The following is a 26742-nucleotide window of genomic DNA, read 5'->3' as shown; positions in this document are numbered from 1 at the left end:
GGGGATAGAGTGGGGGAATGGGACCAACTGTAACCAATAAAATATAAATGTTTAAAAATGAGATCTACAAAGGGAATTAAAACATTAAAAAGTGGCAAAGTTAATATTTTCACATGGACATGATGTCAATTCATGATATTATTCCGGTAAGTGATAACACAAGGTAAATATAGTATTCTGGTTCTATGCTGGGAACAAACTGTTCAACTGTTCATGTCAGAAAACCTTGGGCAGCTTCTCCATGATTTTTAAGCCATTAACATTAACTGGTGCTACTGGCTCACCTTTTTCTGACGTGCAGGGTGATGTTTCTTACTGCCAAGGTTGACTCAAAGTTTATCCTATAGTTTAAATATTGCAAGCTGAATGTATGTACATTAGAATTTGCACACATATTTTAACAGCAAAAATATACGTTTCCATTAAGTCATCAGATCTTAATGTTGCTTTAGCACTTACCCTTTAATGAGGCCACAGTGCTCAGAATAGCCCCTTCCAAGCCCATGATATTCAAACAGACTAGCTTGCAAGAAATATAAATGCTCAAGATGCTTGGGATTTAAGAGCTTTGTCCATTCTTCCAATTGAAAGTGGAAGTATGGTTGTGGAGAACATTTCAAAGAACGAAAAAGTGATATAAAATAAGTTCCCAATTTTTGCTGTAATTTTTTAAAAAGTGAATTCTGTTACCTGACGGTTGCTAATAGTGAGCTTCTCCAGAAAATGGCGCAGAACAAGTGCAGGATCTTCGATCAAACAGTTCCACAATACCTGTTGTGCTACGGCACTCACTAAATAGGAAAGGAACACGGGGCTGATTAATGTTAAACACAAAGCTGTCATTTTAACCATTAATGTGCCATTAAAAGAAGTGCATTGGTCCTGCCTAATTATGCAGGCTAGTAATCTCTACTGTTCATCCTGCTAGAGGCTAGTGCAGTGTCAGTGGGAGGTCATCTAACCTTCTTGCAGGCAGAGGACACTAAGAATCTCCAATGTCTCTAGCCCCAATAGCTAAATCAAGTTGGCCTTTTGAAGCAGAGGAGGTGCTGTATCTCACAGAAGGCCAATCGGAATTTCTAGAACAGGCCAGGCCAATCTTCTTGTTCTTCTGTCATAATCCCACTGGTGTGATTGTGGGAGAGTAATGGAAAGACTGAGGAATTTCCAGTGTTCAATTTTCACTCTGTAAATCATTAAAAGCTACATACATGTTAAACAACAAAATTATGGAATCTTCTCCTAGTGATCATCATTTGAATGCTCATCCAGATGCAGGCTCCAATCATGATTTACAATGCCAAGCTGCATAGCAAACTTTACTTCTTATCCTGATCAATATAAATGCTTTTTAGTCTTTAGGCCAATAGTATATTGCAGGTGCACAGGTCCATCTGTTGTAGATCTGTGAATAGGACAGCCTGCAGTTCAGCAGTCATGAGAGACAGTTCTAGTTATACAAATGTTGGTAGCTAGTTCTGCATGTTTGGTCTCTAGGTGCTGAATATTCATTCCAAAATGAAAGTTTGGAGGTGGACATGCCAGCAATTTTGCATCAGCAGGAGAGCCAGCATGTTCTAGGCTCCTGCATGTTTCAGGAATGTGGCTTGAGGAGGTGATGGCTATCCACCCACCAGTGGTGGGTCACCAATTAGGCCAAAAAAAGGGCCAATTGAATATATTCATCACAAACCATTTGGACTTTCCAACCCCTGATGCAGCAGCAGCCCTTAGAAGGAATGGCAACAGTCACCCGGCGGCAGGCCAAGAGGGCTAGAGGTATTGACTTTTGTCGGATTAGGTTTCTATAAAGTGCCTGGAGACATTTTTCTGTTTCAAAGTTGCTATAGGACTGTAGATTGTTAATTATTTGCTAGACTTGGCATGAAGTGAAGCTGCAAACATTAAGTCATTATAAGCAGGCATTTGACTTATCCGCTCTTCATACTAAATATAACTATATGAATCTACATAGCCAACTAGAAAGGCTTCTCTGCACCAATGTAGATTTGTAAAATGACCTTACAGCAGATGAGGTAGTTTACAACATTAAAAATGAGTCACAGTGCTTTGACTACCTCTTTAAAAACAAATCCTTCAACTTGTTAAAACTAAAACTGAAAGTTTTTAATAAAAATGTGCAAGTCTTCTGTGAATTAAATTTTACAAAGAATTGAAATAAAATCCCTAGCACAACACAGAGATTGCAGCGGACCAGGCAATTACAGACACTTGTTTTCTGCCATATAGTGCTTAGTTGATTCTGGTGATCATTCAGACTATTCACCACATGATCATGATTCAATTATATTGAATGTGCTGCTTAAAATGTAATCATCTGAGCTGTTACTTAAAATGTTATTTTCTCCAAATTCAGTGCACAGCTAACTAAGATATGATATAAAAAAAAGTACCTGCCACACCATCTTCTCGTACTCCTCCATCCTCCATGAGGTGAACTATGGGCAGTACAGTAGCACAAATGCATGCAGGAAATACAGCCTGAGGAGGCTGCAATACATGATGTGTTGGAGTATTCTCTGTGGCATCTTCTTCATCTACACAGAAAACATAGATACGTATTTTGCACATTCAATGATTAAGATCCTTGCATGTGAAAGAACACAACAATCTAGCTCCCTCCCAGTCCTTCATGAATTAAACAATGGTCGCCACTTACCTTCAGCACTGACTGCTGACCGCACTGACCACACAGAGCCTCGGCGGAATGAATAATTTCTATGGGATGTACTGGATGTGCAGGATGGACTGACAGACAGCCGACGGGAAGCTAAGTTTGTAGCATCTTCAACTGACAAAAGTGAGAAAATCAGAAACTTACTGACCAGTTAAGTAAATAAATACAAATTCACAACTTTAAGATACAATCAAAATAAATTCTTCTGGTTACACTATTTATTATGTCCCGCCCAGAAGACAGAAAGGAAAATATATATATCTACATCAACTTGGCTACTCTAAAAAATTATTTTGTTTTTTAAATTGACAAAGTCCTTTCCCTGACTAGCCATGAATCATACCAGAGGAAATTCTAACCTTCAGAAACCAGCAGGGACCTCGTAATCATTAAAGAGGCGTCTGTGACTGCAGAAAATCAAATTCCAAAGAAATGCACCAACACTCTTTACACATTTGTAAGGCAGAGCTCCGGCCAACAGAGCCGGTATGTCTGTAAGGACAAACAGGACCCTGGCTCCTTGATTAAACACCTCAAGATTCCAGACCTGGGAAAATACATCCTTTGTCCAAAACCCAGGAGAAATGGTGGGAGGTGTGTCACATGACCTCCCCAAGCTGCTAGAACCACGTGGAACTGAACTCAGGCAGTTTACCATTTTATTACCGACCATGTAGCAGCAGAAAGAGCTCTGTCCAAGTACATTACCTGGCCCTAATCTACACTATGAACTACTGGAACATTGGAACTTCTGTATCTGTGCCTTCAAGACTAATTCATCTCTACGTGTCTTCTTCCATCGTGGAAGTCCTCACTTCTGGAAAGTTGAATCACCCTGCAACAGTTTTAGCATGCTAAGCTCTGAAGGAATATGCCACTGGACTTTTGATTCTGGGCTCTGGACTCAGGTGAAACCATAATTCCTGTTTTTATTGTGGTCTTGCCCTGCACCCCTTTCTTCCCCTCAACCCTCTTTAATTGTATGAGTGCAAACAGGGGCAGATGTTGCAAAACTCCCTCCCATGCTTTGTGTGTGTCTGTAAAAATAAACCAACCCTCTTATTTTACCTTATCTCGAGTTTGCTGTGGGATTATTAATAGAGGATTGGATCACTCCAAGCTGAAGGATTGGGGAAAACACTCTACCACTTATAAAGGAGGACATTAGAAATCAAAAACACCTTTCTGTTTACGGATAGGTTGTGAGAGGAGAAATCAGGGCTGTTTAAATTAATCCCCTCCAGTCCATAACAGAAATTGGGGGCTCACATCAGGGATTCATCCAATTTGAATTTGACCAGAGTCCAAGTTAAGAGACAAGCCAAATTAGAGATAAAAGAGTCAATTGGAAGCCAACAGAGGGAAAATTCAGTGGCTAGAACTAATTTTAAAACAAGTAAATTACCACAGTAAATTCCTTGTCCTAACCCTAAAAAAATGGCAACAATTGATACTGAAATATTTGTTCAGCAAGAGAATTTAAATGAGGAATCTTTGACAGCCCTTAGTACAGATCAATTGAAAGCTGTAGCTAGAGAGATACAATTCAAATTGCCCAGCAAAATCAAAAGAAATGAACGAATCCCGCCTCTGGTTGAAAGTCTGGATCTGATGTCACCAGTAGAGTAGTTAGTTGAAGAGCTCAACCATGACTCCGAATCCCCTCCCCAAGCGAATTTTGAGCTGGGAAAGCTTAAAATGCAGCCAGAATTTCAGGAGAGGGAAAGTGGAAGAGAGAGGGAAGCTCAGGAGAAGGAAAAAGAGAAAGAGAGGGAAGCTCAAGAGAGGGAAAGAGAGAGCAAGGGAACAAGGAAAAGAAAGAGAATTCAAGCTCTGAAAATTGGAAATGGAGTTAGCAGCTCAAAGGGGGAGAGAGAGAGAGAGCAGACAACTAGCCGCTGTAAGGGAAAATCTCTCCCTGCCCGGCAGCCTCCCCTATCCCCCTATCCCGGAACCGCTCTCTGGGGCCCTCAAGTATGCAACATTCCTTCCTAAATTTGAAGAGAGTGATGTGGAGTCATTTTTCTTACCATTTTCTTGAGAAAATAGCGGGCCAGCTTTCATATTCATTCATACCTCTGAATGAATATGCCACTGGACTTTTGATTCTGGACTCTGGGCTCACATGAAACCATAACTCTTATTTTTATTGTGGTCTTGCCCTGCACCCCTTTCTTCCCCTTATCCTCCTTTATTGTATGAGTGCAAACAGGGGTGGATGTTGCGAAACCCCTTTCCGCATTTCGTGCGTGCGTAAAAATAAACCAACCCTCTTATTTTACCTTATCTCAAGTTTGCTGTGGAGTTATCAACAGGGGATTGGATCACTCCAAACTGAAGGGTTGGGAAAAACACGCCACCACTTATAAAGGGGAAATCAGGAATCAGAAACACCTTTCTAAGTATGGACGGGTAGTGAGAGGGTCAGGGCTCTTTAAATTAATCCCCCTCCTGTCTGTAACAATTGGTATTGTAGCAAACCATGAATTCTTGATGCATTGTTCATCACAGTGCAGATAGTTATCCTGGTAAAAGTGATTCAGTAATTTATTTTGTGTTCAGTTTTCTCTGATTTTGCTTAAAACTAAGTTTTTCACTGAATCTTTTGCAGCCTTTCATTACTGGGAGCACCTTGTAAAGTGATTGAGAAAGTTATGCATGCAACAGAAGTCAAAAGTCAGCAAAAGTCCAATGGTAGTTGAACACAGAGTATCAATAAGCAGTAACATTGTAACCAGTGTAAAATCAATGAAATGTTATATGTTGCTATGGCACTGCACTGTGGAGCACTACGGCAAGGTGCCATGAATTGGGGGGACGGGGGTCACAGGTTTGAGCCCTCAACTTGCCGATGTGCAGGAAGGAATTGAGAGTGAGGTCATACAACGCTGCCCCTTAACACTTAATAAACAACTGAACTGTTGGGATTAAGGAAGCAAAACAATTGCCAAATTCTCTCACTGTGCTTGGGAGTACATAGTAATAGACTTCCGACATCAATTTTAGTGATTTTAGCCTCAACATTTCAGTAGAAATGAGCTTAGTCATCTTGTGATAGCTAGGCAGGTGTCAGAAAGAAAAGAAAAAGACTTGCATTTATATTGCACTTATCACAGCTATAGAATAAACCAAAGCGCTTTGCAGCCAGTGAAGTACATTTAAAGTGCAGCTATTGTTGTAAAGTGGGAAACACTGCAGCCAAATTGCACACAGCAAGCTCCCACAAACTGAAATGTGGTAATAGCCAGCTAATCTTTATTTGTGATGTTAATCAGGGGGTAGATGTTGGTCAGTACACCACAGGTAGCCAGCCTGCTCTTCTTCGAAATAGTGCCAAAGGATTTTTTATGAACCTTCTCAGAAGTAAGGTGGGACCTCAGTTCAATGTCTCAGCTTAAAGCCAGTGTAGCATTTCCTCAGTGTTGGCCTTGAAATTTGTACTCAAGTCCTGAAGTGGGACTTGAACCCACAACTTTCTAACTCTGAGACAAGAGTGCAACCAATTAAGCCAGCTGACAGCTGAGCAATCTTTTGACAGGCAGGGCTCTTTTAAGCATACAGTGGTAAAATTTATTTTTAAATAGGAATTAATAACAAAAAATTGATATCGTTTCTCCCAAGAAAGAGACAGAAGTCTTGCCTTAAAGGAATTAACACTGCTCCCTGCAATAAATTACTGCAGAGCAGCTGTGGGAATTGTGGATGTAGTAGAAGGGTTTGGCACATTTTGAGTTAATGTAGTACTGAGTACAGTACCACCAACATGGTGATGTAAGAGAGCACATGATCCACACCCAGGGTCAGTTGCATGTTGGACAGAGCCAAGTGCAGGCCTAAGCATGGAGACATCTCCTAGCTTGTACCCCTTATTGCATATTTGTAAGTATTTCTAAGAGTCAATAAAGACTTACAGTTAACCTATGTATGACTACAAAGACTTCATCAAACCTACCGAGATGTAACCAAGACCCCACAACATGGTAGCCACTGAGGGATAAAAACCCAGAAACTCGCTAAAAGGCAGAGAGAAACTGAGATGCTGGAAGACTGAGAAAATTTCAACAAAGCATTCTGACCTGAAAAGAAGCTATTGAAGCAGAGGCACAGAGGAAAGATTGCCAGGCAAAAGCTCCAAAGAAAGCCTTGGAAGCTAGAGGCAGAGAATTAAAACCCCTTACTGCAGCAGAAGAGAAGACTCCATTGAATCTCCTTTGGAAGTCCAGCATCAGAGTGCAGAGTTGGCAGAACTTGCAAGGGTGAACTAATTCTTTTAAAATGCCAGGCTGCAGCAGGTCCTGAGAAATCTTTAAAGTAATTTGGTGCCAGAAGTGTAGTTTGAAAGAAACTCATTGCTGAAACCTGATCTCTAGGTTGGGGCCTAAACAGATAGCATCCAAGCTCGTCCCAAAAAAAAGAGAATTAATTAAATATTTTGGGAACATTGTGACTGTTCAGCTCATTAAAAAGCAAGCAGAAACTTGAATTCAATGGACTTGTGAGTGAAAAAAAACTAAAATGTTGAACAAGAGAAGTCTGCAGGCAGCCAATCCAGGCAGCTATCATTAATTTTTTTCAAGCTGAGCACCATTGCCATTGTTGCTCAGCCCGGCAAAACCGGCAAGCTTGGGAAATCCCCATGTCTCCAAGTGAACAGTGACACCATATTGAAATTCAGACAGCTCTTAAAGCAGAACATATACTTTTATAATATTGAACATGGATCAGAATTCCATACTTCCAAGTCTATGTAGACAAATCTAAGGCCCAGATCAATCACAAAATTCCGGGCTTTGGAGGAAAAGAGTCTTAGGATACAGCATAGTTTCAGGTTTAAATAAAAAAGTGAGATGTAGAACATATGAACACACTGCTTTACCCAGTGGGCCCGATTGCAGACGATATTATTGCAAGATGGGGAATTAATGAATCATCTGCAAAATTGGAAGTGGTACTAAAATCATTCGACACTTATTTCAACCTAAGAAGCGATAAAATATTTGAAAACGCTAAATTCAATAAGAGAGTCCAGCAGCCAGGAGAACCTGTCATTCATTTATCAATGATCTGTATCAGATGGCAGAAGGTTGCAGATATGAAGACTTAACATCTGAAATCAGGGGCAGAATAGTGGTAGGAGTAGCGGAAAGTGAACTCTCTGACCTCATACAAGCAAAGGAAGACCTAACCCAGGAAAATGCAATTCAGATAGTCAGTCAGAACACCATGAGCAGCACAAAATCATTTTAAGGCGCCAACCCACAGTTCAGCTATTTAAGCAACAAAGATGCAGGGCCACTTCAGGTTAGGGAAAGCAATACCCGGACTGGCCAGCAGAGAAACCATGCCAATGCTGTGGAGCAAAGCTCCCCCACAGGCGAGATCAATGTCCTGCAATTTCAGTCCAATGCTTTCAGTGCAAAAGTTTGGACACTATGGCAAACTGTGCAAGACAAAAACTCTGTAATGCACAGAAGACCCAAAGATTATCCACGAGGTCGAGACTGTAAGCCTGGAAGACATGTGGCCATACTTCTTGGGTGAGGTCAAGGATTTTGGTTTCTCATTTTAGAATGTGGACATTTCAATCAGTGGCCATTTAGCAAATTTTAAATTAGACACAGGAGCCAATGTAGCAATCCTGCCAAACAAAGAACCATGGCTGGTGAACCAGTGGCTGACGTTGCCCACAACACCCCCATACAGGGCAGCAGGCTTAAAGCTCACAGTGAAAGGCACCCTGCGGGCAACACTGAGATGGAAGAATAAAACAATCCACGAGACCCTCTTTGTGATCCACAGCCAGGATTGTTCATTACTGAGCCACAAAGCCTGTGTTGAACTTAACCTGTGACAGAAGGTTGACAAGGTCAACCAGCAATGGCCTGGCTGTAAGTACAAACGTGAGTCCCTGAAACACTTCACAGGACTGGGGTGATAAGAAAACACATACAGGATCACACTGAGTGAGGATGCCTATTCACACCATGTAAGATCCCACAGCCACTGATGAAGCAGGTGTAGCAGCAGCTGGATGAGATGATAAACATGAGAGTCATCTCCGCAGTCACACAACCAAGTGCATTGTGTTCCAGGATGGTCCCAGTCCCAAAACCAAGTGGGTACATCCATATGTGTCAACCTGACACAGCTCAATAAAGCTGTGAAGTATATCCCATGTCCTCAGTGGATGAAAGCCTGACTAAACTCTCGGAAGAGAATGGTATTTTCAAAACCGGATGCTAACAGCTTTAGGCAACTTCCACTTGACAAAGAGTCCAGATTACTGACCACATTCATTACACCCTTCAGCAGATTCTGCTTTAACATGTCAGTGCCAGAAATATTCCAATGCACTTTGTTGGCCATTTTGCAGGGCAGGGGCCATTTGCCACATTGGTTCATGGTGCAACAGTAGATGAACATGACAAGAGACGCACCGGCAGGAAGCAAGGCTGATGCTGAAAGACAATGCGAGTTTTCTAAAATATGAATTCAATTCCTGGGCCACATCATCAACGATAAAGGCACCATGGCAGACCCACAAAAAAATCAAGACTATCAGCGAGCTTCCAAACCCCATCCTCAATTACAGACCTCTAGCGATTCTTGGGGATGGTGAGCCAGCTGGCAACATTTTTACTGAATTTGGCACAGATCACAGAACCCTTGAGACACCAAGCACTGGGACTCACATCAAGAGCAAGCTTTCTCTTCAAGACAAAGTCACTCTCCACTGACATTCTGGCCCACTACAACCCAGCTCTGCCCACCACCATAGCAGCAGATGCTTCATCTACAGGCTTGGGAGCGGTTGTGTTCCAGGAACAACTGGTTGGCTGACCTGTGTACTACGCATCCAGAGGGCTATAGAACATGGAGACGAGGTACGTTGCCATAGAAAAGGAAGACCTCATAGTCACATGGGCATGCGAGAAGTTTTCAGACTATATCATCGGCCTCAAGGTTACTATCAAAATGCACCACAAGCCACTAATCTCCTGGATGAGAAGCAGCTAGCAAAGATGCCTTCCAAAGTCCAGAGGTTTCGCCTGCGCCTCGTGAGGTTCACCTATGAGACGGTACATGCCCAACTTAAAAACCAGACAACAGGTGACACACTTTCATGGGTCACAGTGGGCCTCCAGGCAAAACAGAATGTCAATCTCATTGAACAACTAGAAATGTAATCCAGTTGACAAGGAAGTAAACTCCAACAGATCCTCCAGGGACAAATGTGTGATGAGGAGTATGCCCACATCTGTAGATACGTCAACAAGGATGGCCTCAGCAGAGTTCAAATGGAGGGACCAGGAAAACCTGGTTCAAACAATAAAAACTAAACTTTATGCATATAGATGATTTTCTGGTCTACAATGAATGACTGATTATCCCAGTCTCCCTGCGGCCAGAGACCCTTCAAATAAATATACAAGGGCCACCTGAGTATTACCAAATGCAGGGCACTGGCACAATCAGCTGCCTGGTGGCCTGGCATTTCCAAGACGTTTGAAGGCACCAGTGCACATTGCCAGGTGTGTATGTTGCACCGGCAACCCCACACAATTCCCTGCCAGGACATGGGAGAGACTGGGCATTGACCTGTTCATCTTCAACAGCAAATCATGCCTTATACTGGCAAACTACTTCTCCAGGTGGGTTGAGGTCAAGCAACTATATACGATTACCACAGAAACAATAATTAAGGCACTAAAAGAGATGTTCGTGAGCCATGGCATCCCAGATGAGATTGTGTCCAACAACATCCCACAATGTTCAAATGAGTACTTTGTGCACTTCACCACCACATCCAGCTTCCACCACCACACCAGTTCCTCACGATGCCCACAGTCAAATGGGAAGGTTGAAAGAGTGGCCGGACAGTAAAAGTCCTCCTAAAAATGAACGAGGACTTCTCCACAGCACTGTTCATATACAGGTCCACCCCTTTGCAATGCATCTTGTCCCCGTCTGAACTCCTGATGGGCAGGAAACTCTGCACACAACTTCCAATCCTGCTGACAAAACTCATACCAGGGTTGGTAACTAAGGATTACCAGGACACCCAAGAAAGAGCAAAAGTCCTACAATCAGAAGAAAGCTTCTGCCTACAACAGAATGTACCGCACCAGACACTTGCCACAATTACATAAAGGTCTGGATTAAAGACCACAAGAGAGAAATTGTCATTAAAAAGGACAAGGACCAATCTCGCTCCCGCCTGATTGGCCCCCCAGAGAGCACAGTCAGGAGAAACAGGAGGAGTGTCTACCTCGTCCCTAGACTGCCTGACTCTACTGTGCAATGGAAGGATATCAAGGGACATACCCTGATGCCAGAAAAATCTCCAAAGCTACAGAAAGGGCCAGCAGCGACAGGGCCTACCACTCCTCTGACAGTAGTGTGAACAAGATATGGAATGGTTATAAGGCCTTCAGACCACCTGAACTTTTGAATTCAAGAACTTGATGAGGGGAGATGGGGTTGTCAAAACGTAGAAATGATAACGGGCGTAATCTTCCCAGATTTGCAGTAGTGGGCAAGTAAAACAATATTTTACCCGCCGGCAGCAATGGCGGCTTTTCACGCCTTATCATCCCAACCCACTGCTTTAATTATGCATTTCCAGGAAACACGCTGTTTCCATGGCGGGCGGGCTCTCATTCACCTGTGGTGGGCCATCACCTCACTGCTTCATCACACTGGGCGCCACATTTAAAGTCTAGTCGCACACACACCTCTCGGTGCTTGTAGCCGACAACTGCTGCACAGAGGAATAGCCCTGAAAGGCAATAAGGTTGCAGACAGCAGGTTCAATGACGCATCCCTTGAACAGCTTTTGGACGCAGAGGAGGCTCGCCATGATGCCCCCTTTCCCCGCTCTGGCCGCAGGATGGGCAGCAATGTGGTCAATCCAGCTTGGGAGGCAGTGGCAGTGGTGGTCAATGCCCTGCAAAAGAGGACAGCCACCCAGTGCTACAAGTGGATGAATGATCTCCTCCGTTCTGCCAGGGTAAGTCACTCTTCTCATCACTCTCAACTCACAAACTCTCTCATCCATCAAACATCCACAGGGCCCTCACTCACTGCCGGTTCAAGGGACATCACCATTCACTCTCTCACACTCACCTTCATTGTCCTCAACCATCCATGGGACTACTCACCACCCACACGTCAGGCCTGCTTATCTGGCCTGGCAGATGTCCTGCTTACACTCTCTCCATCTCTATTTTTAGAGGACAAGTTGGCACACAATAAGAAGGAGAAGTAGCTAAACCAGTGGAAGAATGCCCGAAATCAAGGTCCTCATGGACTTTGAAAACAGAGCCATCCAGCTGGCTGGCGAGGATCTGAACTGTTCCTGTGCTGACGGTGAGGTCGACGCTGCTCTATCAAGTGAGGATCCAGCAGTGCTACATCCATCAGACAATCATTCTGTGAGTGATGTGTCTTTTTTCACAGGCCACTGCCATGCACTAATTATCTCTCCTTGCTTTCACAGGCACATCTGCCAAACAGCCTATGGAATCTATGGCCCAGGGCTTCCCATCAAGCCCAAAAAATCCTCTGAAGAGGAATCTGAAGGCATCCTCCCTGAAGACCCGTCACAGGTGCTCACCCACACCCTCCACCAGCGCAGAGACACACATCTCGGTGGGATATAGTTTTAGAGTAGCCTCGGGATCACAATCTGGTGAGCACATTGCACTTTCTGATCCACAACAGGTAGGGACTTCCCAGCTGGCCGGCACTTGGAGGACTTCTGGAGGCCAGAAATTTGCTGAGTCCAAGTCAGATGACTCAGTCATGTCACAGTTGCTGAAGCTGCAGAGGCAGACTCGGGAACATCAGGGAGGGATGTCCGCTGCACTGCTCAGATTGCATGATGGAGGAGTCTATCTGCCTTCAGGCTGAGGTGATAGCGCCGGCAAATGCACCAAGGTCAACATAGGTAGGATGGCAGCCGCCATGGAGATCTTGGTCCAGGACATTGCTCCTGCACTGCTGCGTGGGCTGAACACCAACACTTACGCCATTGTTGGCCTCCAACAGCTTGAAGACGAGAGGGGTGCAGGGTAGCTCGATCTCAATCCAGCTAACCCTTCTCCTCAAGGAGTCAGCCAGGGACCCTTGGGCATCCAAAGGTAGGAGGATCAGCAGGTGCATACCCCAGGCCAACCACCCAGGTGACTCCAGGAGTGACCGGTCCATCTGAATCCCCTCTTCCTGTGAGCTCAGAAGCTCCAGCTCCACAGATCGATAAGGGTGACACTGCCACACAGCAGGTCCACAAAAGTATGCCAGGGCCCATCAAGTCTCGGCCCCCCCAAAGGACGCCTGCCAAGGTCATCACAGTCCAGTCAGCAGGCTGTCTCCACCTCCTCAATGGATGTCCGGAGAGCACCAAGATGTAGCAGCAGGGTTAGGAAATTTAAGAAAATGTAACACTTTTGAGTCAACTAAATTAACTAAATTAACAAAATTAACAAAATCAGGGACAAAGTAAAAAACAGTCCCTGAAAGGGAAGGTAAGAAGATGTTGTTTCACAGCCTGTGCGTGGATGTTAATCACTTGTATGTAATATTCACTAGCATCAATAAACTCCCAAGAATGTCTCCCTGCCCATGGCTCCTTGTTCTGATGAGCAGTGTTCATGTCACTCAGATGTGAAACCTTTCTGCACAAGATGCAGGTGTCTCAGTCCAGGGATTCTTCCCTATGCTTTGTGCAGCCTTCAGATCAAGGTGATAGTCTGGCCTCACTCTCACTGGACACATTACTGATGCCTGCACCTCGATGGTGCTTGTTATTGCTGCCAGAATGTTGTGGGCATGTGTCACAGAGTTCCATCATTCTTTCTGTGTGCTCTCAGCACCTTTAAGCGGGGCTGGCCCCCATCTCTTCGGCATCTGTGACCGGTGATACTATGTTCTCGATGGGGTCAGGTGCTGAAGGCAGACAAAGCATCAGATGCTTTTAAAGTTTCATGGCTGAGTCTCTTTGATATGACCCTGATTGCAGAGCGTAAGCAAGCCCCCCTCAGCCAGACAAGAATCAGACATTCTCAGAGGCTATGGGAAGATTTATGGAGTGTCCTCATTGCATGTCGTCATCATCCTCCTACAATCGAGTGGGGCCTCCACTGCATCTCCATGATACGAATGTTCTCACAGAGGGTATGAGCACTGCCATTAGCCAGACTGGAGTTAATCATTCGCAGATGCAGTGTGAGGATCTTATGGTGTCGCCTCACTGCAAGTCATCATCATCCTCCACAAATCTAGCAGCTATGAGGGCCTACCAAGTGCACTGCCTCACCTGGCCAGTGCAAGGGACTCATCCCTGTCATCGAGGAGTCATAGAGTCATGGAGTTATTCTGCACAGGAACAGGCCCTTCAGCACATTGTGTCCGTGCCAGCCATCAAGCACCTATCTATTCTAATCCCATTTTCCAGCACTTGGCCTGTAGCCCTGTATGCTATAGCATTTCAAGTGCTCATGTCAATACTTCTTAAATGTTGTGAGAGTTCCTGCCTGTACCACCCCCTCAGGCAGTGTGTTCCAGATTCCAACCACCCTCTGGGTGAAAAAATGTTTCCTCAAATCCCCTTTAAATCTCCTGCCCCTTACCTTAAATCTAAGCCCCCTGATTATTGACATCTCTGCTTAGGGGAAAAGTTTATTTCTATCTACCCTTTCTATGCCCCTCATAATTTTGTATACCTCTATCAGTTCCCTCCCTCAGTCTTCTCTGCTCTAAGGAAAACAACCCTAGCCTATCCAGTCTCTCTTCATAGCTGAAGCGCTCCAGCCAGGCAACATCCTGGCGAGTCTCCTATGCACACTCTCCAGTGCAATCACATCTTTCCTATATGGTGACCAGAACTGCACACAGTACTCCAGCTGTGGCCTAACTAGCATTTTATACAGCTCCAACATAATCTCCCTGTGATGACAGTGCGTGATACCCTCTGTGGACTATATTGCAGGGCTCCACCAGGCCGGTCCAGGCACAGAACCTTATTTTCAGCTTACCAATGGTCTGCTCCACCAAGTTGCAAGTTGCAGCATGAGCCTCGTTATACTTTCGCTCTGCTGCAGAGGTGCCATCAGCCATGTCCTCTGCAGGTAGCCCTTGTCCCCTAGGAGCTAACACTGCCGCTCTGTGGACCCTGGAAGACGTGAGAGATCTGTGACCGACTGAGGATGTAGGAGTTGTGCACACTCACTGGAAACTGTGCACAGAGCTGCAGGATGTACGTGTGGCGGTCGCACACGAGTGGATCCCCTTGCAGCTGATGTAGTTCACCGTGTGTTGAGACAGACATCTGAGCACTACATGAGTGCATCATACCCTGCACCTTTGAGGATCCTGAGATCTGGGTAAATCCAATCGCTCTTGCATCCTGGCTGTCTTGGTCCCGATCGAAATGCACAATGTTGTGTGCCCTCATAAAGATGGCATCCATGACCTCATGGATGCATATGTGGGTGGAGGCTTGTGATATCCCACAGAGGTCACCTGTAGAGCCCTGAAAGGAGCGACTGGCATAAAAATTGAGTGCCGCAGTCACTTTCATGGCCACTGGCAGTGGATGCCCTTCATGTCCCTGTGGCGCCAAATCCTGCAATAGTTGGCAAATGTGACCAACCAGTTCCCTAGACTTGCGCACTTTGGTGGCACTGGTTCTCAATCATCTGCAGGGATGAAAGGCGGTGTCTACAGACCCTGCATCTAGCTAGGCACCAACAATCGATGGCTCGCTGAGGGTCTTCAGCAGCATGTTTGGGAGCCCCAGCCACCCCTTCTTCCAGAGGGTGCTGCTCCTCCCTCTGCACAACCCGGCACCTCAGACACCCTCTTCTCCGTTGTCTTCGCTCTCTGTACGCCATGAGGCGTACAGCTAGTTCACCAGGCTCCATGATCCTGATATACTCCTGCTGCAGGATGAAAGAGAGAGACGTGTGGGCTAGCATGGGTGTAGCAAAAACCTCTCTTGGTTAAGTCTGAAGGTCTCTTAACGTATCTCAGAGAGTGTTGACCACCACTTGGATGGACAGAGAAAAGTGTGCTGCATGGCTGCCTGAAACCCCAATCCCCTCCACCCCTCTCCACTTGACCGATTGGTGGCAGTTTTGCCCACTGGACTGCATGCTGTGCTCTCAGCTCAGGCACAGGCATTCTCCTAATCTGCACTGCAAGGCTGCACTGTTAGCTTCAACCATGGGGGAGACTTGTCCAAACCAGGATGATGACATTGCAAGGGGCTGTGAGCACCTCCACCAGTGACCGCTCCATGGCCAGCTTTAGCAAGGAGATTGTACAACTTGCTCAGTTGTCCAACTGTTCTGCAGCCCACTAAAATACTCAGTAGTTTGCGGTCTGTGCCCAGGGGGGTAAAAGGCTCTGGAGTAATTGGTGCCACTTTCATGCCTCAGCTTTGCTTGAGTGAGCAGACAAGCTAGAGGTCCGACTCCAAGAGCAGGATTTTACTTTTGTCGGGGAGGCGGGCGCCTGACCCAATCGGGTGTAAAACCACGTGCTGTGACGTCAGGCAAGCGTCCCGATGTCATCGCGCATTCTCACAATCTTTCGGTCGGCGGGGGCGCACAAGAGTTGGCAGTGTGCTCGCCGACAATTAAGAGGCCTATTACAGCCCTTAAATGATTAATTAAGTTGTATTTTTTGCTGCCCACTCAACCATTCGGTTGGCGGGCGGGCAAATAGGCCAGGTGGCCTTTGCATTATTCACGAAACCTCATCCACGGGCGGGAAGTAAAAACGCAGAAAAAATTTTCCACTTTATTTTAAACATGTCCCCCTTCCTGTGACTGAGTCACTTGTGGGGACATGTTTATATCATTTATTAAATCTTTATTTTCCTTTGCCCAAATCTTCAGCTCCCTGAGGCAGCTCTGTGCCCTCAGGGAAGCTGTCAGCGCGCACTCCCCCACACATCCGCAACCTTTTGCGCTCGCTCTCCTCCCTCCCACCCGGCAAGGCTGAGCTCTCTCTCCACCCCCCCCCACACACCTTAAACCAGCTTATATTTCAACTCTTTCTTGGACTCGAACTCAAGTTCTGTCGAAGGGTCATGCGGACTCAAAACATCAACTCTTTTCTTCTCCGCCGATGCTGCCAGACCTGCTGAGTTTTTCCAGGTAATTCTGTTTTTGTTTTGGATTTCCAGCATCCGCAGTTTTTTTGGTTTTATACATGAAGGATGATAATGTTCATCCACATGGATAGAGTCTAATCTCGTCATTATTTTAGGATCTCATTATGATGTCCTCACAATCCACACTCTCCTAAAGTAAAAAAATCTGATTTTTTTGAGCATATTGTGTTAAATAAGTTCATTAAACTATGAAGCAATTTAATTAACCTTTTCAAGGCCACTACATAATCCATCAAGTGAGGGGGATAAAATTGAACTCAATATTTGAGATGAGGCTTAAACAATATCTTATACAGGACAGTATAGAATTTTAAAATGTATTTTTAAAACATTCCTGAGGCACCGTTCAATGCTTTGTACCAATAGATACCTTCCTCCTCCAGTTCAGGTGGTGGAGTGTTGGTAGGTTCATAGCAGGCCTCCTGTGTGACGGGAATAGCTGTGATCAGGCTGGCTTCTCTACCAAGTCGTTTCTTCTCCTCTTCCTGCTGCAAGTTCTTTAAAATATGCTCAGCTCGTTGGTGAGACCGGGAAACTGCACGAGCTGAAAAGGATTTCTGTAACAGATTGAATGTTAAAATAATTAAAATGGAATCTTATTTCACATAATCACAATTTTGGATACCAATTGTGTTAAAAATTTCAAAAAACCTAATCAAGAATTTTGTTGTCATTTTATTCCAAAGACAATGTGAAAACATGATAACATGATATGACAAGCTGCCATGTATCCTTACGTTACAACACTGACACACTTCAGAGCAGAATTCTCTCTACGAGCGTCTGAACCCTGCCGACAGGTTCAAATAGGGGTCACAAGTCTGCACCACATGAGAAACAGTCACTCACTATGACTTTCACTGGAGTGGTCAATTAATAGCCAGAGGACAGGCTCACCATTCATCTCAAAGCTGGAGAGCCAGTCAGAAAACTGCAGCAGGCCGCGATGGCAGACAAGTGAGGGAGACAGCACTACAAAATGGAGATGCCCCCTCACCAACTTTTTCAATCTTTAAATAAATAATGGCTTTTGCAGCTGGGTAGGCTGCAGCTGCTGCTGCACTGCAGGCAGGCATGAAAGGCTTCTAAGCCTGCCTTGAGTGTTGGTCCCTGGCCTGCCACAGGGAGGCCACCTCAAGGCAGTTAAACTGACCACCACTGCCTGTGGGAAACTTGACACTGACTGAAAAGCCCAATTTGGCCTCTGTTAACAGGCCTTATTGGATGGTTAATTAGTTTAATTGGCTATTTGCCATGCGCAGATGGGTGGCTCTTATTTTGCCTCCAGGAAACTTACCAGCAAGATCGATCCAGGGAACCATGGCATGCAGGCCAACACTGCTATTTTAATGCCCTGGTGGGGCATAAAAATTAGGCCTGAGAAATATTTTGATACCTTTGAAGTGCTTCAGGATGTCTTGAGCTGGTGAAAAGCACTATGCAAATGTAAGTTCTTTACTTTTTAACAATATGGACTAAAGACAATTTTGGATACAGGAAAGATTTATAGAGGAAATGTATACATTGAATAATAAACAAATACTAAAATTATGACATCCTAAAAAAATATGATTCAAGAAACTGCTTTTCTGAAATAAATTTGGCAAGTGTGAACCAGAAAATAATTCCCTCAAAGACCCACCAGATCTGGTCATTTCCTAGCCTCTCTCCTAGCCTGTGTTGCAGGTGTATTTGCCTGGCCTCATGCTTCTTCACAGTGCTATCTCAGTGGCTGCAACAGGGTTGGTAGATAGCTGCTGATTTTAACTGGGATAGATGGCAGATGGCCTAGTAGGCAATGATGAGCAGCTCTGGGCCTTTAGAGTTGCCTTCAGACTATGACACGGGCAGCAGAATAGGAACAGGAGTTAGCTTCTCGAGTCTGTTCCACCATTCAAGAGACCGTGCCTGTTCTGTAACATAACTCTAAATATCTGCCTTTGCCTCTTATCCCTTAATACCTTTGGATAATAAAACTCTATCAGTCTTAGATTTAAAATTAACAACTGCCATATGCAGAAGAGAGTTCCAAATATCTACCACACTTGGTGTGTAGAAGTGTTCCCTAATTTCACAGTTGAAACGTCTGGACCATGTCCCCTCATCCTAGACTCCCCAAACAGCAGAAATAATTTATCTCTATCTACCCAATCTGTTCAGTTTAATGTTTTGGAAACTTCAATCAAATCACCTTTTAACCTTCTAATTTCCAGGAAAGTTAATCTTCATTTGTCTAATCTCGCTGGGTAAATTAACCCTTGGAGTTCCGTATCATTCTGGTCAACCTACAGTGCACTCCCTCCAAGGTCAATATATTCCTTCTGAGGTATGGTACCCAGAACTGCTTACAATACTCCAGGTGTGGTCTAAGCAGTCCGGGTTGGGTGGCTGGACGGCAACAGCCACAACACTGACAGAACACCAGTGGTGGGAGCACAAATGCTATTATCCTAAGATAGGATGTAGCAGGTTCTGACACCCTGAAGCCAGTGCCATTCCTCTGAGGTGCACCTCAGCAATCCTGGCAGTCTATTCAGGGAAAGATTGCTGGACTGCTCTGAAAGCCTTTAAGCAATCAGACCTGAGCCATGATTGCAGCAGTCTAAGCTTTCGTGGCACAAGCATGGATCTCATTACCTCAGTCTGAGCCTCCATTGCAGCACCCAGACACTGGGTGGCTGCTGTCTGTGCTGCAATGGAAGTTGAAATATTGGCCACCATCATAGGTGGATCTGCAGGTGCTGTCATGTAGCTGACTACCACTTCCACACTACAAAAGGTGGGCTTCAAGTTCTATGCAAATCCCTCTGCCAATTTGGAGATGGAGTCTTTCTTGCTCCTTGACAGTGACAGCAGGCTATCTGGCAGGCTGCCCATGCTCTAGGCATCTAGGTGTGCATTCTCCCCATCAAAGTCCTCAGAGCTCCATCACCCCATCAAAGCACTCATCTCAGTCCCCTGTAGCAGAATCTGTGTGTGACTCTGCTCTCCAGGGAGTAGGCACAAAAGCTTTCCTTTCTCCATGACCTGGTCACAGCCCATTTGTGCCCAGAGGCTCACCGCCTGTGGATAGGGATTCTAAACTATATACAAAGGTACACATGATGCCAGTATCTGAGCTGGCGACTGTCAGATCAAGTGACACTGCTCCTTCCTCACAGGTCTGTTCTCTTGCCCTTCCTCAGCAGAGTTCTGATCGCTAGAGATTTCTGATGGTTGAGAAGCAGGAGAGGGTGGTGGTGCATTGGGTAGGAAATGACCTTGAAGATGCATTTACTGATAACCAATGTGAGGTCATTGAACTTATTGCAGCACTGCTGCCTGGTCCTCAGTGCCAGGTACTGGGAACTGACCTCCCTGGTCAGCTGCTCCGACTCCCTTCTCAGGGTGTGTCTTGAGAGCCTCTTGGATGCTTGTGGAAACACTGCTTCACTTCTCTGTTCCACCTAGTTTACTATGCCTCCCATGCCACATCAGAAAACATGGGAGTCCTCTCTCTCTCTCTCTCTGTTTCTCCATTTAGTGTGTTTCTCCTTGTAGCCATTTCCTCCACAGTTAGCAGCAGCTACTGTGTAATGAGTGTGGTTCCCGCTTAAAAGGAGCAGGTTGACTTTAAGATGTAAAAGCTAGCTGAAACACATTCTGACCATGCACACTGCTGGGCCACCCGTTGAGTTTACAACATGCCAGAAGAGCAGTCGGCTCTGAGCTGGATGCTAAAATCATTAAAATGAGGAGGCAGCATAAGCTTTTCATCCTACCTGCCTCAATTGCAATCCCCACACCCAGAAACGAGAGTGCTTGAATTTCCTGTCCTTGTGTCACAACTGAACACATGCATTTTGAGTGTGTTGGAAAGATTTGTTGTGTATGGCATCATTAAAATTTCACAGGAACTACAGTTTCAAATGTAACTGGTATTCTGTGTAAGTGTCAAGCTACTGAATGACTATGTAAGCTATGCATTGAATGGATGGTAAAGTTATATGGCAGTTTTAGACAGAACAATCTCTGAATAAATGATTCCAAAAGCACATTTTGTGGCCTGCATGTTGCCCAGATAGTTGCTGCAGGAATCTGGTGGGTAGCATTACGATGCAGCCAGGTTCTCAGAGTGCTCCAGAGACCAATCACCTTGTTATTTATCACCTGGCAGTCATTTCAGAAGGTTCTCCTGCGGACAGAATATTGTTACATGCCAATCCTCCTTGACCCAGCTGCAGCTGAAGATCACTGCGTGCAAATCTGCCAGTGAACCTTTAGGAATCTCACTGGAAAGAAATAGTGAGAATCCTTAAACCCTTTCTCTTCAGCTCATACAAAACAGAAAGAAAAGCAAACATTGTGATAATTTTAATTTCAAAACGTTTCTATCATTTCTGAATTCAATGTATTTTACTTGCAAAATGATGCCACCAAAACCCTTGTAGATGCCTTTGTCATCTCCATTTTCTTACTAATATTTTCTTCTTTCTCCGGGAGGTCCTTGAAAAAATTAAGTTCATCCAAAACTCAGTTGTCTCTATCCGATCCTCTCCAAACTGAGCTCATCCATCATCTCCACCATTAATGATTTACATTGGCTTCCAACTCATCAAAGTTAAAATTCTGATCCTCATATTAGTGGGATTCTCACCAGAAGTGGATCAGAGTGGAGCATGTGTCTGCTCTGAAGAAGGATCATACAGACTCGAAACGTTAACTCTGTTTCTCTCTCCAAAGATGCTGTCAGATTTGCTAAGTTTTTTCAGCATTTTCTGTTTTTATTTCAGAGTTCCAGCATCCGCAGTATTTTGCTTTTATCAGAGCAAGCATCTACTTAGAAACAGTGCCTCAGACAACATACACAGGTGTGTTCTATTAGTGTTGTCTCTGAGGGAGGAACCAACTGCAGTACCTTGAAGGCATTTAGGACGATGGGGGTGAAGGTAAAGTAACAGTGGTGCGAAGAAGCATGTTTGAAAATGCTGCAGGAAAATAAATTGATTGGATTGATCCATCCAGGTGTTATTATCCCTGAGAATTGAAAAGAGGAATTAAATGTTTGTGACAGAGCAATTGAGTCCTGTCAAAGGAATGGCCCAATCATAGTGAAAGAAAGTGTCACCTCTCATAACCCCTACATGGCATCTTAATGCCAAAAACAGTTCATCAGGGTAGCAAGGTTCAACAATGCCTGGTAATATAACAATTCACAGTAAAAAGCATGTTTCCTATTTCCACCTACGTTACCCTCACCATATATCATGCTATCTACAACTTGACTGCTGTGTGCACAAGATACCACAATGGTCTTCACACCCCCATCTTTTCCCTGTCAGCATGCTTTCAAATATAGGTTTAAATAAGGAGCATGTTCCATATGGACGCTTTCCAGCTGGATCAGCATGATCAGAAAATGATATATAACTTGTCATCTTTGTACTACTGTGCTTTTTGTTTACAATAGGACCAGTCACAGTTTTTAGAAAAGGAGTAATGTTTGCATGTATATCTTAATGCCTTACTCATGTCAGCTCCAACTATCTAGAAAGGTGATATGCTATGGTAAAGAGATTATGTTTGGGATATAGGATAGTCTGACGCTGCATAACTCACTTTTAGCAACACAAGTGAATATAATCTTGACATGTGTTGTTTGTTCTTAACTAGAGATAGAACCTGGTCTATACAGACAAGCCTGAGGGCACCTGTGGGTGGGGGGCAGAATCCTTCTATCCTGCTCTTCAGCCTCTTCTCAAGTAACACAGAAAATGAGGTATTCTTAAAGGAAGGCCTATTGCTTCTTTCTGGCATGCCTTGGTATGCCTTGGTAAAAGAGTGAAAATCCAAGTCATTGTGCCCGATTGCACACTATTTATACAATCCTGTGGTTCTTTCTCTAACTCAATTATTTCTCAGACAGTACATTGTTCATAGGAGCAATATTTATAATTAGAAGCTCTCCTGTGTGTACATATATCATAGTGAATTTAGTGACTTACCATTTTTCTGTCCGATATAAATATTTCAATCACTACATGTAATAACGGCTTTCAAATTTAAGACAAAAACAAAAATAAAAATAAAATTAGCTTGAAAAACTCAGCAGGTCTGACAGCATCTGTGGAGAGGAAGACAGAGTTAACGTTTCGCGTCTGTATGACTCTTCATCAGAAGGAAAGGAAAAATAGAAATGAGGTGAAATATAAGCTGTTTGAGGGGTGGGACAGGCGGAGCTGGATAGAGAACAATGATACGTGAAGGCAAAGAAGAGATTGCCAAAGATGTCATAGACAAAAGGACAAAGGGGTGTTGACGGTGGTGATATTAGCTAAAGGATGTGCTAATGGAGACATTAAGGATAGAAAGCAGGACGAGCAAGATGGCCCGAGTGGGGGTGGGGTAGGGGGAAGGGATCGAAATAGGCTATAAGGTGGGGATGAAACAATCGATGGAAATAAATTTTAAAATAATAATAGAAATAGGTATGAAAATATATATATATATATATATTAAAAAGATACATATAAATAATTAGAAAAAAGGGGGGATCGGAAAGGGGGTGGAGATGGAGGACAGAGTTCATGATCTGAAGTTGTTGAACTCAATGTTAAATCCGGAAGGCAGTAAATTGCCTAATCGGAAGATGAGGTGCTGTTCCTCCAGTTTGTGTTGAGCTTCACTGGAACATTGTAGCAGGCCAAGGACGGACATGTGGGCATGAGAGTAAGGTGGTGTGTTGAAATGGCAAGTGACAGAGAGAAAAAAATAAAAATAAAAACAAAAAACTGTGGATGCTGGAAATCCAAAACAAAAACAGAATTACCTGGAAAAACTCAGCAGGTCTGGCAGCGTCAGCGGAGAAGAAAAGAGTTGACGTTTCGAGTCCTCATGACCCTTCAACAGAACTAGGTGAATCCAAGGAAGGGGTGAAATATAAGCTGGTTTAAGGTGGGGGAGGGGGAGAGAAGTGGAGGGGGTGGGTATGGTTGTAGGGACAAGAAAGCAGTGATAGAAGCAGATCATCAAAAGATGTCACAGACAACAGAACAAAAGAACACATAGGTGTTGATAAAAACAAAAAACTGCAGATGCTGGAAATCCAAAACAAAAACAGAATTACCTGGAAAAACTCAGCAGGCCTGGCAGCATCGGCGAAGAAGAAAAGAGTTGACGTTTCGAGTCCTCATGACCCTTCGACAAGGGTCATGAGGACTCAAAACGTCAACTCACATAGGTGTTGAAGTTGGTGATATATATCTAAACGAATGTGCTAATTGAGAATGGATGGTAGGGCACTCAAGGTATAGCTCTAGTGGGGGTGGGGGGAGCATAAAAGATTTAAAAATATTTAAAAATAATGGAAATAGGTGGGGAAAGAAAAATCTATATAATTTATTGGAAAAAACAAAAGGAAGGGGGAAGAAACAGAAAGGGGGTGGGGATGGAGGAGGGAGTTCAGGACCTAAAGTTGTTGAATTCAATATTCAGTCCGGAAGGCTGTAAAGTGCCTAGTCGGAAGATGAGGTGTTGTACCTCCAATTTGCGTTGGGCTTCACTGGAACAATGCAGCAAGCCAAGGACAGACATGTGGGCAAGAGAGCAGGGTGGAGTGTTAAAATGGCAAGCGACAGGGAGGTTTGGGTCATTCTTGCAGACAGACCGCAGGAAGTGAAGGGGCAGGTGTTGCATCTTTTGCGTGGGCATGGGGAGGTGCCATAGGTGGGGGTTGAGGAGTAGGGGGTGATGGAGGAGTGGACCAGGGTGTGCCGGAGGGAACGATTCCTACGGAATGCCGACAGGGGGGGCTGAAGGGAAGATGTGTTTGGTGGTGGCATCATGCTGGAGTTGGCGGAAATGGCGGAGGATGATCCTTTGAATACGAAGGCTGGTGGGGTGATGTGAGGACAAGGGGGACCCTATCATGTTTCTGGGAGGGAGGAGAAGGCGTGAGGGCGGATGCACGGGAGATGGGCCGGACACGGTTGAGGGCCCTGTCAACGACTGTGGGTGGAAAACCTCGGTTAAGGAAGAAGGAGGACATGTCAGAGGAACTGTTTTTGAAGGTAGCATCATCGGAACAGATGCAACGGAGGCGAAGGAACTGAGCGAATGGGATGGAGTCCTTACAGGAAGCGGGGTGTGAGGAGCTGTAGTCAAGGTAGCTGTGGGAGTCGGTAGGCTTGTAATGGATATTGGTGGACAGTCTATCACCAGAGATTGAGACAGAGAGGTCAAGGAAGGGAAGGGAAGTGTCAGAGATGGACCACGTGAAAATGATGGAGGGGTGGAGATTGGAAGCAAAATTAATAAATTTTTCCAAGTCCCGACAAGAGCATGAAGCAGCACCGAAGTAGTCATCGATGTACCGGAGAAAGAGTTGTGGAAGGGGGCTGGAGTAGGACTGGAACAAGGAATGTTCCACATACCCCATAAAGAGACAGGCATAGCTGGGGCCCATGCGGGTATCCATAGCCACACCTTTTATTTGGAGGAAGTGAGAGGAGTTGAAGGAGAAATTGTTCAGTGTGAGAACAAGTTCAGCCAGACGGAGGAGAGTAGTGGTGGATGGGGATTGTTCGGGCCTCTGTTCGAGGAAGAAGCTAAGGGCCCTCAGACCATCCTGGTGGGGGATGGAGGTGTAGAGGGATTGGACGTCCATAGTGAAGAGGAAGCGGTTGGGGCCAGGGAACTGGAAATTGTTGATATGACGTAAGGTGTCAGAGGAATCATGGATGTAGGTGGGAAGGGACTGGACAAGGGGAGAGAGAAGGGAGTCAAGATAACGAGATATGAGTTCTGTGGGGCAGGAGCAAGCTGACACGATCGGTCTACCGGGACAGTTCTGTTTGTGGATTTTGGGTAGGAGGTAGAAGCGGGCCGTCCGAGGTTGGGCGACTATCAGGTTGGAAGCTGTGGGAGGAAGATCCCCAGAGGAGATGAGGTCAGTGACAGTCCTGGAAACAATGGCTTGATGTTCAGTGGTGGGGTCATGGTCCAGGGAGAGGTAGGAGAAAGTGTCCGCGAGTTGATGCTCAGCCTCCGCGAGGTAGAGGTCAGTGCGCCAGACAACAAAAGCACCACCCTTGTCAGTGGGTTTGATGACAATGTCAGGGTTGGACCTGAGAGAATGGAGTGCAGTAAGTTCAGAGAGAGAGAGATTAGAATGGGTGAGAGGAGCAGAGAAATTGAGACGACTAATGTTGCGCCGACAGTTCTCAATGAAAAGACAAAGAGAAGGTAAGAATCCAGAGGGAGGGGTCCAGGTGGAGGGAGAATATTGGAGCTGGGTGAAAGGATCTGTTGAACTGGGAGAGGACTCCTGCCCAAAGAAATGAGCCCGGAGACGAAGACGGCGGAAGAAGAGTTCAGCATCGTGCCGAGCCCAAAATTCATTGAGGTGAGGGTGTAAGGGTATGAAACTAAGTCCTTTGCTGAGCACTGAACGTTCAGCATCGGAGAGGGGAAGGTAAGGGGGTATAGTGAATACATGGTTGGGGCTGGGATTGGAAGAAAGGGTGGGGACGGAGGGACAGGCAGGGGTGGAGGGTCCTAGATGGGTGTTGGTGTCGATGAGTTGTTGGAGCTTCCGTTCCTTAGCACTTGAGAGAAAGAGAAAAAGTTTCTTGTTGAGGCGTCAGATGAGACGAAGAATAAAATGAAACTGGGGGTACGCGCAGTTTTGAAAAAGGGTAAGGCGGTGCTGCTGGAGGGAGAGGTCGAGTGTGTTCATATGGCGGCACATGGCACTGAGTGTGGATCTCAGAATGTGACGGGAACAGCAGTCCGAGAAACGTTTTGTGTAGAGGGGTCTGGGTCATGCTTGCAGACAGACTGAAGGTGTTCCGCTAAGCGATCACCCAGTCTGCATTTGTTCTCTCCA

At 45.1% G+C, this 26742-nt stretch overlaps 1 protein-coding gene across 1 annotated transcript in view; it reads right to left on the bottom strand.

The window, feature by feature from the left end:
• LOC121284720 (protein unc-80 homolog) overlaps positions 1 to 26742 on the bottom strand; it is a 542332-nt gene that overhangs the window by 178471 nt on the left and 337119 nt on the right. Inside the window, exons 35-38 of the mRNA XM_041200272.1 lie at positions 17248 to 17434; positions 2681 to 2812; positions 2415 to 2558; positions 691 to 791 (exon numbers count right to left, since the gene is read on the bottom strand). Coding sequence (XP_041056206.1) covers positions 691 to 791; positions 2415 to 2558; positions 2681 to 2812; positions 17248 to 17434 — 564 coding nt within the window. The remainder of the gene's footprint in view (positions 1 to 690; positions 792 to 2414; positions 2559 to 2680; positions 2813 to 17247; positions 17435 to 26742) is intronic.

Source organism: Carcharodon carcharias, chromosome 12, assembly GCF_017639515.1.
Source record: "Carcharodon carcharias isolate sCarCar2 chromosome 12, sCarCar2.pri, whole genome shotgun sequence".
NCBI classification, from domain to species: domain Eukaryota; kingdom Metazoa; phylum Chordata; class Chondrichthyes; order Lamniformes; family Lamnidae; genus Carcharodon; species Carcharodon carcharias.
The sequence above is the reverse complement of the archived record's forward strand: the minus strand, read 5'-3'. Positions and strand labels throughout refer to the sequence as shown.